The sequence below is a fragment of the Ambystoma mexicanum genome, chromosome 5q (genome assembly GCF_040938575.1).
Source record: "Ambystoma mexicanum isolate Mex_15411 chromosome 5q, UKY_AmexF1_1, whole genome shotgun sequence".
NCBI classification, from domain to species: domain Eukaryota; kingdom Metazoa; phylum Chordata; class Amphibia; order Caudata; family Ambystomatidae; genus Ambystoma; species Ambystoma mexicanum.
In genome coordinates, this window is record NC_090933.1 from 1181284097 (window position 1) to 1181297891 (window position 13795).

A 13795-nucleotide genomic window follows, 5' to 3' on the forward strand; every position below is an offset into this window, starting at 1 on the left:
TACACCTATCTTCTACAAAAAGTAATATAGTATATATTAATATATATTTTTAACTGTAGCCATACACTGATGCCCCACACCTATTAAAAAAAGTAAATGCAAACTTCCAGGGTTGTCTGCTGAAAACAAGCACAGCTGCCTTTCACCCAGTGGCAGGGGGTACAAGAGGGCCTGCCTCGGGCTCTACTCACAAGCGAATACGGATTTCTCCTTATTTCAGGGGCTCTGGCGAGTTGTTAAACTAGCCTCATTGCACATGATACAATAATGTGAAGGTTCCAGAGAATCGTTGGTATTTATTTATTTATTTTTTAAAAGACACGCGTGGATCCCTAAAAAGAGAAAGTCCTACGACACATATTTCTTTTTGGGCAACTCGACAGGTAGTGCCAGCAATTTCTGAGATGGCTCACCTGCAAACACTTGTACGCGTTGACATCGCACCGTTATTTATTATCCCTAACACACCTTTACATACACGAATGTGCGCATGTCCAGCTATAGAACATGAGCAAAGCAAGTCCATGATCACTTACGGCAGGTCCTCGCGGTCCCTGAAATCCTGGGAGTCCGGGGCTGCCATTTTCTCCTTTGCTCCCTTTCGGACCCTACAAGAACAGATCAAGAACATCAGCCACATTTCCTGGGGCAGCTCCTATTGCAGAGCGTGCATGCTGCTGTGTGTATGCAGTGGGAGCCATGCGATGATGCCAAGACAAAATATCGACTGGAAAAATGAAGAGGATCACAATACAAAGTGACAAGGGACACACATTTGAGCATTAAGGGTCACACGTGTTAGCTTGAATACTGCGGTACAGTGGAGAGAAGGACAGTGGAGGCCACGGACAAATGTGGATTTCAAGCCCCTGCCCCCCATTGAACATTGCACAAAGAGATGAAGTCGATATTGTATATGGAAACCTAATGAAATAAGTAACGGTCTTGCAATAGGCGCAATTCAGTTGTGAGAAAGTCAGTCATTTGTTGTTGTGAAGTCGATAGTAAGTTACATTTTATTTTGGGTTACTGCATTACGTCGTGGTACCCAGGTGAGGTTGGACACGCAGCAGTATCCTAGCCTTCCTTTGGTGACCCCTGTTTCAAACTCGAATGCTCAGCGGCCGCGAACACCAATCTGGAAAAAGATTGTGTCTGACAGCTTATATGCCATATTTAACAATACTTATTCACACATTCATCTATAAAGATGTGTGGTGATCTAGGTGTGCTGCCTTATTTCCCAGCTTCTTGTCTATTTTAGATTAAGAGTGAGATCCCCACGGGTAAAACAAAGATGCATTCCTCGGTGAGTGGCATCTTGACAGGTATTCACGTTCTCAAAGGGCATGCGAGGATGATGTCAACATGCAAAAAAATGATAAAAAATGTGAATTTGATTGTGAAAGGACCTCAAATGATTGAATGGAAACACCATGGGCCTCATTACAAGCGTGCCGGACTGGAAACAACGGTGCTGGTAAGCCTACGGGCACCGTTGTTTATGGACCTGCACACTACGGGTTTGCTCTGCCCGACAGTGTAGCCCCTGACGGACACAGCTGCCACAGTAGGCAAGCCGTCATGGAAGCACCAACACTGCTATTAACGGTGCCAGTGCATCCGTGGTCCCCACTCCCATAATGGGGATTGACAGCATTACCGGTGCCTGACTTCGTGGCCGCCGGGGTTGTAATAACCGGGTGTTAGCGGGAAGTCAGAGTTACCGCCGGACCCGTAATGAGGCCCTATATCTGTGGCAGGTGCTACCAAATAACAATTACAGAGAGAAATAACAATCTAGAAACCTTGAAACTGCTACCTGTCCTTGGTGGCATCGCATGAACCACTGAGTGTGGGCCTCATTACGACCCCAGCGCTAAACCATGGTGCTATTAGCACCATGGTCCATGCCGGGGTCTGCCATGGTGAATGGCGGAATTACCGCCCCATTCCAAGGTTGGCGGGGCGGTAATTCCCCATTCACCATGGGCCCTTCCTCATTCCCATTTTTGCCCCATAGGGCTCAATGGGAATGGGGAAGGCGCTAAGTACGGTGCCGCAAATTGCGGCACCGTACTTAGCACCAAGGTCCCTTTGCGGGTTGGATTTTAACGCTTGCAAAAAGCAGGTGTTAAAATCGCCAACCCGCAAAGGGACCTCGTAATCAGGCGTTAAGGGGTTAATGGCACCGCCACCTTTTGCGGCGCTGTTAACCCCTTAACGCCAGGGTTGTAATGAGGCCCTGTGTGTCAGTGCCTTAGTATGAGGCTACCATTATAGCTGTACAGTTTTATGTGCTACTACATGTGTGCACAAGTTTAAATGGGCCATCCTTCTAGTTATGGCTGTGGTGCTGATCTGCCAGTAGCTCATATGTGTCCATGGGCATACAATACCCATGCTTACACATTACCATAATGACTGGGGAATGCATCATACAATTACTAAGGCCTTTGTGATGCTACTATTCTGGTATAATATCAACATAGGCAAGTTAACTGGGCATCAAGGCTTCACTTCGTCGTTTGTGGTTGTGTACCACCAGATGTAGCATAGTGCTAAGACTGGGGTTGCCATGCAGGGAAACAAGGCAGCTGAGTTTTGAAAGCAACCTTGGTGGCAAACAGCAAGGCTATACTTCATTAAGGCCATTATTGAGCTACAGTGGACAGGCAACACTTGCTACAGGGAATGTTATTTTGTTTGTATAGATCTGAATTCGTCTCAGAGTGACATTGCATATATCCTGGCAGGGGCGGGGCGTCTGAGGGGTAGGGTGTCTCAGATAGGCAGGCTAGTGTGGGAGAGCGGGAGAGAGTGAGTCACGCCAAACACACTGCGGCCCAGAGATGAGTCAGTGGAGGTGAGCAGAGGAAGGTGGGGACCTGTGGGCCCAGGAGAGCGGCGAGGAGGGAAGACATGGGGGGGGGGGGGTGGAGGGGTCAGGGCAGATGCAGCACAGAGCCTTCCACTTGGCACAGCTGGTGAAGAGTGGGAATTCCAAGGAAAAACCAAGTTATAGTGCACAGACTTTTCTTTGACTCACTCTTCCCGGTTGGCTTAGCCAATCGCAACATTCTGAAAAGGGCGCCATTTCGTAGAGGAAAAGGAAGACTTGACCCTTCTACCTTTGAGTAAATGTTATAATATGTTGCTTTTCTACATAATGTAGAGAAGAATCACAAAACAAATACAAACACTCATATGCACAAATTATTAAGATATCTGTGTACATTCAGAATGCCACCCGTAGCATGCCACAAACCCAACGTTATGTTCTTTCATTTTATGAAAGGTGGCTACTGTGTGTATTCCATTGTTAGGATTAAGATGTACATACTTGAATTCCCGGAGCACCTGCTGTTCCTGGAGCACCCGTTGGTCCATTTTTACCCTGGAAATAAATGGGCAGAAATCAGGATAAACTACATCATGTACCCATGCTTAAGCCAGTGACTTTGTAACCCTCTTTACAACAAGCATGCCATCTCAAGGTGTGACATTTATTGGGATAGAAAGATTTAATCTTACTATCACGCTACAACTCAGTGCACAGTTAGTGTTGGTGGTTTTGGGACACACAAAAATGCTGCTAGCCATAACAATTAAAAAGCAAACCACCCAAAGTCTTTTTGTGCAACCATATCAGCAATGAAATATTGTAATTGCCTGCCACAAATTCGGGCAGAAATTGACCAGCGTCTCAACAGTGCAATGTTTGAGTGGGTGATCTCAGACCTCATGCGTCCTAAAACTTAATTGAATCCAATGACAGGATAGGCTCACCCCACACACCATCAAGTAATTAATACATAGCAAACTTACCGACTGTCCTCGAATACCGCGAGGGCCCTGAGGTCCCGGAGGGCCTTGCTCTCCCTAGAATATGACAAGCAAAACCAATCAGATATTCATCACGATAACAGGCTGCAGGAATATAAAGACTACCATTTAAGAAACCTGAAGGGCATATTGTACAATAGTTGGACACTAGGACACAGCTGTTTCTTGAGTTCCTCACTTAATTGCCTGCCGCGTCTGCCTGCACCTTTTCCTTAAAGGGCTCAGGCCCCAAGCAGAAGAGATATGTGAGCAATGCAGTCATACACACAGAGCCTGGGATATCATTCGAAATAATTGCTTTCAGCAGCTAAACAGGATGCAACGGGGGTCTGCAAAAGATGCCCGTTTGCTTGATCATTTGATTGATGACCAAACGCTGATACCCTGCAGTTACATTGTTGTGTGATTAAAATGATAGATTGTGATTAGGATTATTTTACAGATGCATGGTTGGATAGAATGATCAATTAAAAAATGTGCCCAGCACTGCATTTGGTCCAAGTACCAACTAAGTGATGGAGGGATGCATGGATGCGAGGATGTGGGGGCGGACCAAAAGGAGCTACCTCCATAAACTAGGGAGGTTTTGCTGTGGACAATTTCGTCAAATTGAATTTCATCGAATTTATTTTAACACATTAGGCCCCAAACAGATGTGTCAGTGGATTTAGGTGAAGAAATAAACCAGTGGGCATATGGGGGAGGGTTCTGCGGAGGGTATCCCCCACATATATTCGTGGCAAAATCTACCACAAAATATAAGAAGTTTGATGAAATCGAATTCAATAATATATTTTTGACAGAATCACAAATAAGCAACTGTATTTCGACCAGCAATTCAATTTCCCACCAGTGGGCTGACATCCTTGGATCAAGATGAACCAAGGGAAGTGGCAGGCCTTTTCAGAACTCAGAGCTCAGGCTGCAGCACCTGAGAGCCATGCACCTCAACTCAGCAGCAGCTGCTGACCCTTAGACCCTCTGTGCGTAAATTTCAAGAGGGCCCACCCCTACCTTAGACGCACTACCCATGGAGAAGGGCCCATCTCAAGGAATATATGCATCGGCGGGCTGCGGTTTGTGAAGAACAGTCCAGGGATATGTTCTCAAATGGGGCTTGGAAGTAATTTATGGGAATTGATGGAGTGGCAGTGGACAAGGTGGAAGAGGATGAGGTTTGACAACACCAGTTACCCTTTTGCTGCCGATTAAGTGCCCACTGTGACATGGTACATTGCTTAGTGAATATATGATTTGCATGCACCCCACTTCCAATCACGCACAGCCCGTTAGAATAACCTACAGAGGCCTAAATAGCAATTTCATTGGTCGGAAATGTATGGGGTGATGCAACCATTAAAAAAGTGTTCTGTTACAAAGTTGGGTGCCATAGACAAATTTAGGGTTGTATGCGACTCTGTGTACTCAATAGCGACACTGGTAGTTAAACTGAACCGATTCAAAGGTTCCTACACTGTTGATGGCATATGGTATAATGAAACATAATGATTTGTCTTAATGAACACTATGTGTCAGTTTGGTGTTCCCATGCTCTAATCAATATATTGAATGCAACACGGAATCTAAAGAGCGTTTGCTTCCTATGTTAGTTTGAAACATTTGCAATTTCATGAGTAAAATAGTATTTCTTTCTTTGTGTTAATTCCATAGAAACAACTTTCCTTGAAAAATGGAACAAGCAGACGTTGTATGTTTACTTTTTTTCTGCTAGGATCTGCACACTTACATCTTTCCCTGGTGATCCTTCGCGTCCTGAAGGGCCTGTCAAGCCCACTTCACCCTACAATGCAGGAGAGAAGAAATACATTTCAGTAATTGGCAGTGACGCTTAATGTACAAGGTGACCTAGAAATGTCTTCCATCCGTCTGGATGGAGCCACAGTTGCTGTAGGCGGCAAGGTGTAAAATTGTACGGCCGCCGACACAGACGTCCGTTCGTTGCGTTCAAGTCTAACAGGAATGAAAAGATCACAGCACGTTGGGCAATCATCAGAAATATTAATACAGGTCACAAGGGAGCAGCCACATTCCTTTACATTTCAGGCAAATTACCAGCATTCCCTCTCATCAATGGATCCATATCATCAGTTGTCCAACCTATTAGTCAATTTCCTCATTCTCCTTGAACTTAGTCCATTTATCTCATACACACAAATCAGACTTCACTGGAACATCTCAGGGCTTGAGTGATATCACAAGCCACTTGTCCTTGGATTTCATGGTCTATGCTCTCACTAGAAAATGTTTCAAGGAACATAGTAAGCACAGCTGCCACTAATGATCAACCTGGGATTTAAATGTACCATCTGCAACCTTATTCAAGGTCCAGTTTGCATTTGAAATGCTTTCTGAAGCTAAGAACATTTTATATAATCGGAAGGCATTGTAACAGAAAGACCTTGAGCGGAAACTCCTCTGACAAAAAGTGCCCCGGGGAGCGAGTATGGGGGGGGCATACAATAAACAAAACAAGCAATGCTTCTAGAGTAAATTGCGAAGCAGAAACACTGTTGAGAAATAGGATACTGCTAAAAAAGATGTTTCTGCAATTTTCTTTTTAGATTTTCTCTGCTGTGTGATGCCAGTGTTTTATTGCTGCGGTTCGCGTTCTTATTTATTTGTTGCAACCCAGGCTGGCGGTGTGATAACAACAGAGAACTGTAATTCCCGTCGTCGCGTTCCCAGAGAGGTCTACCGTTACAGTGAAATAACTGATATCAGACAAGGAGTTCTAAAACATTAATCAGCTTCTCTTGTACTCACCTCATGTCGTTGGCTGGCGTGCTTACCAGGGACATGAATGTGGCGCATGCTACAAGGAACGCCTCAGGGTCAACAAGGAGCGGGCCTTACTAACAACAAATGAAAAGCATTGGAGGTAGCCACGGGGCATTGTGTCTTCTAAAGGCCACCTCTGCAGCGCTGAACTAAACACTGCACACAAATGCATGGAGGGAGATTAAATTGCATGTTCTGAGTTTGTCACAAATCACCATGCCCGTGCTGCCAAGGATCCACCACCATGGACACAAAAGCAGGCATGATAAAACTTGCTTGGGGGAGGATGGCAACCCATTGCAGCGTGCCTTTTAAAAACAAAACAATAATAATAATCGCCGGTTGTTTTAGTTATGAAGATGTTAAAATATCGGTGTGTTTTTCAGGCAAGACCAGGCAGGAGTCATGGGGAAAGTAACTTCTTTACTGGTACAAATCTTCAGGTTCCAAGTTACAGGTAAGAACATTAGGTTAAGGGGACACAGAGACATCCATGGGCACCCTCTCACTCAGGCAGCTCACTTCTCTACTGACCTCACACAAACCTAAAACCCTGCCAGGCGTAACCCATTTGCCCACCCGGATGAGACTGGGAGGATTGGCGAGCGCCACACTCGGACAGAGTTCTGAATGTTAGCATGTTAAACTTCATATAACCCACTAACAAAAAAACTCAGCATTTCTGCAGACTTATCTCACTCAAAAATCTCACACAACCATCTCTCGCACAACAACCCGCACGCACTTCACAACACTGCAACAACACATACGCCGCACCAACAGCACATGAGGACTGACATCGATCTGATACTTGCACCAAAGCTCAGCACCCGGTGTATACCGAGTTGAAGCTGCCAACAGAACACCACTCCTCTCACTATCCTACTCCCGCTTCACCTACTAACCCATCCCACCTTCTCGTTTGCAGATCCGCCAGAGCACCTGGGGACCAACTCTGTTGGTGACGGTGCGCGGTGCAAATACCTTTAACATTAACATTTATATAGAACACTAACAGGGAATCACAGATCAACATTCCACAACTCACATTCCACAGGCATTCAGGCAGCTTGCATGCTCACAGCATAACATAAGGGGAAGAAGCGCATCACAACAGAAGACGATCCATTCACTGGCACCATTGTGAAATAGGGTCTGGGAGCAATAAACAGACCCTCTGCTTCCATCACCAGTGAGAATTTTACTGCAAGTGACATCCCGCTTGAAAGCGATCACCCATAGCACCCACTCACCCACCACATTTAAAAGGTGTTAGTCCTATAATATGTAGAACATCATTGAAATAAGAGTGCATGGTTCTTGGTATCATTAACCACCAGAGGCACATGTTTCCTTAAGTCTGTTAAGAGAATTGTTGGTTTTGTATGTAGAATGTCTATCTCTTTTATTAATGTATTCTTTTGTGTGTGTTTCTTTATGATGGCATCAATTGTTAAAGTTGCACCATGAACATGTAATTGACAAAAATGCTCTTATATGCCAACTGCAAGAAATCGTTTCAAGAAAGCAATACCCATGCCATGGTTAGACGAGAATCAGGAAATGTGTATAAGTGTGGCTTACAGAGGAAATCTAGGTTTTCTGATTGATGTGTGTGATTGGCCGTACCATAGGCTTTCCATGTGGATGGAGCAACAATGAAAGTCTGTGTCTACTGATCAACATGTCAGCTTCCCATTCTGCAGACCTTGAGGATCAGCACTGGCTAGCAAAGCGTGTGGTGGCGGTGCGGAATATGCAACAGTGAGCAGTAACAGTGCAGCATACTACTTTGGTGGATCCATTAAAACTAGGATACCAAATGGAAGGCAGAACAGGGATCCAGTGCTTATTGATCACTAGATCGTCTGGTAAACTCTGCATTTGAAAAAAAGGAGTGGTCGGGTCTATCAAATAACACTGACACTTGCAAAAATATGTCTGCCACTGTAAACACGTGTTTGTTTTGGACTGCCTGCTCATTGGTAGATTTGTATCTACCACATTTGCTTCCCAAACACTGAAAGTAGAAGTGGGCAATTATCACTGCTATTGTAAAGTTTGTTGGGCTTTGTTGTTGTAATAATAATAATGTATTTCCTATATAGTGCTACACACCCATAGGTCTCAGATTGCTTAAATAATGGAAGGCATTATTACCCCGTAGAGTGGTACTCAATTTATCGGCCTGCGAAAGATAAAGGGCCTCATTACGAGTATGGAGGCAGCCATGCCCTTAATAAGGGAATGGCTACCTCGATACCGGGTCCCAGGTCCGGGTTCCTTCAATGAGGAATTACCGAGCCATTCCAAGCCTGGAGGACCCGGTATTTCCTCATTCAATTTACCCATCCCCATTCCCATTGAGCCCCCATAGGGCTCAATGGGAATGGGGAGGGAGCTAATAATGGGCCCATTATTAGCTCCCCTGTCTCCTGGGGGACCCGCTAAGGATGTCTGGTCTGATCAGACGTTTTGAGCGAGTCCCACAAGGGAACCTCGTAATAGGGCATTCCGTAATGAACGGTGCCGGTCCCGTACCGGCACCGTTCATTACGGGAACGCCAGGGTCGTAATGAGGCCCAAAGACTGAGTTGATCCTGTCGGGATTTCAAACTGCCACAGCTTAGCTAACTGTGCTATCTGACCGGCCAACAAGTACACATATTACATTAGGAATAGTTCTTAGGGTTATCATTCTTAAGTAGGGGACATGTTTTGGAATTTGCATATTCTATATGGTTTAACGTTCTTTCTAGTTCTGATGGTGATCTGATCACAACGTGTTCTTCGGTAGATTAGAGAAGATCGCAACTCGTCTTTTTTTTTTTAAGTCTGCAAACAGCCTTAACTGTACACATTTTACTTGGACGCAATCCTTGTATACTTAATGTCTGACATGGCAGTTCCTCCCACCTCAGTTCCTTGGCTGAGTGCTCCCTGTTTAGTTTTGTGTCTGATTGGCTGGCATCTTTCTCAATTGCTAACTGTTGCCATGTAATTGGTGGAGGGTGAAGCACATTCACTGAACTAAGTGCTGAATTCCAAAGATTCCGTGCCGTGTGCATATGTCTGCAAAATGATGCACACAGCAGTGTAGGAGGTGGAGGGTCTGCTCCTAGAGGGAGGGGAAGAGCAAGTGTTCCCTCACAGTAGGGCGCCCAGAGGTGCTCAGGGGGCATTTTTTATCTCCCTGCCCCAACCTAACAATACCCCATCACTGATCACCTAGGCAGTTTATGGCAATACTTGAGAATAGAGTCTGTAGTTGGAACTTTGATGGCAAAACCTGCTAATAGTGTGAGAATGTGATATATGTTTGGCAGCAAAAAGCTCATAATAAGCATTGAATTGTGGTTTTCATTTCTGGTGATTAGGTTTGCAGGAGATTTTATCATCTGAAACGTTCTGCTATTGTTATGATACCTGCCCGCTGGCTCAATTGCCCAATGTATGGATTTTGCGGTTACTAGTAGGACTAATTTTATAATAATTATCCATCAACTATATTCCTCATCCAGGCTGATTTTTCATATGTAAAACTCAATATATACATATTTTTTAGCAACACACGAGTGTTTGTTTCTTTGCTTCTTTAATGGCAGAATTTCGATTGGATCACCATGTCCTGGTTATTCTGTGTTTTGGAATGCACAGGTTCACCATCTGGGTACTTGCAGGTACACTCCCATGGACCCAAGCAACATTTGTTTATTGTGAGGGTCAGATCTGACCTTGTATTAATATTAGGTATGATAGTTAAGTATCATTCCATCCCTAAATGCCTCCCAGCCAGAACCCTTCGATCCTCTGGCTCCAACTCTCTGATGGTCAAACGTTTCACCAAGCAGAGAGTGGAAGGTAGAGCCTTTTCCTCGGCTGGAACCTCCTTTTGGAACAGCCTTGCTCTCCCCATCAGACTTGAGCTGGATCTTCTTAAGTTCTGGAAACTTCTCAAGACCTTCCTTTTCTCCTCTGCCTTCCATCTCCCCTCCCTTGCTAAGCTCTCCACCTGGCACTGCAACTAAGGACTGGCCCCTTCTGAGTCATGCAGGGACCAGACCGCCCCTCACCAGTCCCCCCAGCATCTTTTCGCCAGCACTTGCCCTTGGGCTCCCTTACCCGGACTATCCCTATTCAGTCTGCCTGCTCACTGCACTCCCCCCCCCTCCTTTCTCCTGGCCCTTGCCTCCTTGGTCTGTACAGCACTTGCCCCCACCCATGTGGTCCCCCCTCTATAGCACTTTTCCTTCTATTCCCTCCCCCTTGCACTTAACACCATAACGCACTTGCACGGTAGGATTGTCACAAGGCCAATATAACTGTCCCTTTTCTTGTTGCTGTTTTACTTATGATATACCATGCTCCACCTACCCCCTTCTTGTCTTGTGGCGCCTGGAAACACATGTGTATAGGCGCCATACACATGTCCAATAAAATACAAAATAAAAATAAAAATAAAAAATACAAATGTAAATGTCCAGAGAAAATAAGGATAAGAACTTCTGGTGACATGGAAGTAATTTAGATATGTGGAAGTGGCTGGACTAGGTGGATTATGAATGTCAACTTTAAGAAACCTTTGCAAGATAGAACAAGACATACCAATAACCTTACCCAATTACCTTCCCTTTTCTGAAAAATGTGTTTCAAAGTGTTGCTGATCTGCGCCTTTTGATCCACCAGAAAACAACAGTTCTTCAAAAAGGTATGCTTTGTGCATTCATCATATGTTCAAGTCTACACTGCATACCAATAGGGGCTGGTGGATTTTTTAAGTGGAGAGGTGTAACTAGTTCTCTCAGATATGCCATGGACACTGATGCCTTTTACCAATATATGTGCCAGTTTAAAACATGTTCACATTAGCTGTGCCCATACATTTCCATGCTGACTGCACCATTCAGCCCTAGTATTCCCACATTAGAACATACTCATGTTTGCTTTGTGCATAATGCCAGTAATGATACTATAAGAAAACATGTTGATACGATGTGCTGCCAATATATGGCAGTATCTCCACCTAAGAACATACCCCAGTTGGCTTTACCATTAAAAATGCATTCCACAGTATGAAAACACTTCCAAACTGGCTGGGAAACCGAACTGTGAAAGGAAGTTTCCAGCCTTGCATAGCCCATTGGAAATGCTGGCTGGGAAACCGAACTGTGAAAGGAAGTTTCCAGCCTTGCATAGCCCATTGGAAATGCTGGCTGGGGAACTGCGTGTCTGTATGTGCAAGGGGGTTGTGTTTCCCTTTGACAGTTCAGGCAGCACAGGGACACTCCCTCAGCTGGAATAAGCAGACGAGGGAGTGCTCAGTGTTTCATTGGGCTGGCTCCTCGGCTCCTGCATAATGGGCGACATGGCCCTTGGGTCGACACCCATTTGTCCTTTATGGACTTGATGTCTCTGCTGCATAACTCTGTTTCTGTTGTATTTCTGCCCACAGGAGTTCATCATTTTGAATACAGACAAAGTACGCATTTTGCACAAATGTCTATGTGCAGACATATAAAACCATGACACTTACCCTTTCACCAGGGGCACCTGCATCTCCTCTGTGACCTTTGAATCCCTGAAATTTAAAAGGATAAGGCTGGTTATAGATCTTGCAAGGGAGTGGTAATAATAGCATGCTTTTTGTATGCATGTATTCATTTACAACATTAGAATGAAATAAAACCAAATGATGGTTTGATACTGACTATGGCGTAGTAAAACAAATGAAGTAACTAAATGGCCACTATTTTCTGATGCTCTACAATATCACGAGTCCGGAGGTGAATGGGAGCAAATACCAAAAGCAAATAGCTGGAGGTATTTCCTCTAGCTTAATGGAAGAATTACCTCAGTAGTAATTCCTCCATCTTCGATAAAAGCAATCACGTTCAGCAAAATTAGATAATTCCACTAAACTCATGATGACGACGTAAGGACTTTTTTTCCAGTCTAGGTAGATGCAATGAAAATATCTTCAAAATATCTTTGCACACAGTCCAATAACCGGCATGAGAAGGTATACTAGTGGTGCAGGAACTGAATGGAATTGAGTTGAATGGATTCTGTCTGTGTTTCACCCCCAAAACATGTGAAATCCCCTTAGGAATCAATCTGACCCTTGCATCTACAAAGAGCACCTGGAGACTGCCCTTGGGTGGTAGCGGTGCATGTTACAAATCAACATAACATGACGTTTCTGCAACGATGTCCATCATTTCACTTCCCCTCTATGCATATTTCCTCACCATAGAGATCAACCCAAACTCATAGCAAGAGTGCAGTGTATGACATTGGACACTGGGGAGTATTCCAGAATCCTGAGTCCTTCACACTATGCATTGCATGACTCTTTGATATACCACAGCAGTGCACATAGATGAAGCAGGATCTCTGGAACATAAATGATCATGCAGTCTATTACAATCGCTCCAGCAAGTTCACCACCCACAGTGGGGACTACATATGAGTTTGGCTTTATATTGAAAGGAACTACTGCCAAAGTACTTTACCGTTACCTTCAGATGTGTCACCAGATTATGAGTGAGGTAATGTCAGAGTAAAGGCCCATTCCTGGAGTCCAGAGGACTCTCAGCAGGATCTGCAGAAATTACCATAGACAGCAATTCTGCATGCAGCAATTCCTTAACTGTTTACCAGCTGTGATGCTGGAAATGCATTGGAGGGACAGGGCCTCCGTATCTTTGTTTGTCCTTTACTACTTTTTATCGTGTGTTCTGTCGTGTTTTCCACGCAGGAGTTCATGTGAGACTCCTGGCGGTGCAGCTCTCTCTCTTTTGGTTTGGTGAACGGACCCGTGGGATACCCTTATGGCACCCATGGGTGGGGGTACAACCCTGTGCCCCTAGTGTATGTTTTTGGGCACCTGTGGGTGGCCCGCAGAGCAGGGTATGGGCTGGTGGCAGCTCCATGCTGAATTTGACAGGTGCGCGGAGTATCCTCCATTTTGGGGATACCCCGGCGCTGCCATTGGGATCAGTTGATTCCTGATGGAAAACAAGATGGCCCCTGTGGCCTCTTGCTTTCTATTACCTATTACCTTGTTTTCCCAAAGTCCTGGGAAGCCCTGACTCTGTCCCTTCCCCCTGATTGGCTGTTGGGTGGAAATGCCATATATGGTGTTGTGTTG

At 44.9% G+C, this 13795-nt stretch overlaps 1 protein-coding gene across 1 annotated transcript in view; it reads right to left on the reverse strand.

Moving 5' to 3' along the window:
* The window catches only part of COL22A1 (collagen type XXII alpha 1 chain), a 1250061-nt gene that overhangs the window by 53761 nt on the left and 1182505 nt on the right, over nt 1–13795 (reverse strand). Inside the window, exons 54-58 of the mRNA XM_069621676.1 lie at nt 12179–12223; nt 5594–5647; nt 3829–3882; nt 3344–3397; nt 537–608 (exon numbers count right to left, since the gene is read on the reverse strand). Coding sequence (XP_069477777.1) covers nt 537–608; nt 3344–3397; nt 3829–3882; nt 5594–5647; nt 12179–12223 — 279 coding nt within the window. The remainder of the gene's footprint in view (nt 1–536; nt 609–3343; nt 3398–3828; nt 3883–5593; nt 5648–12178; nt 12224–13795) is intronic.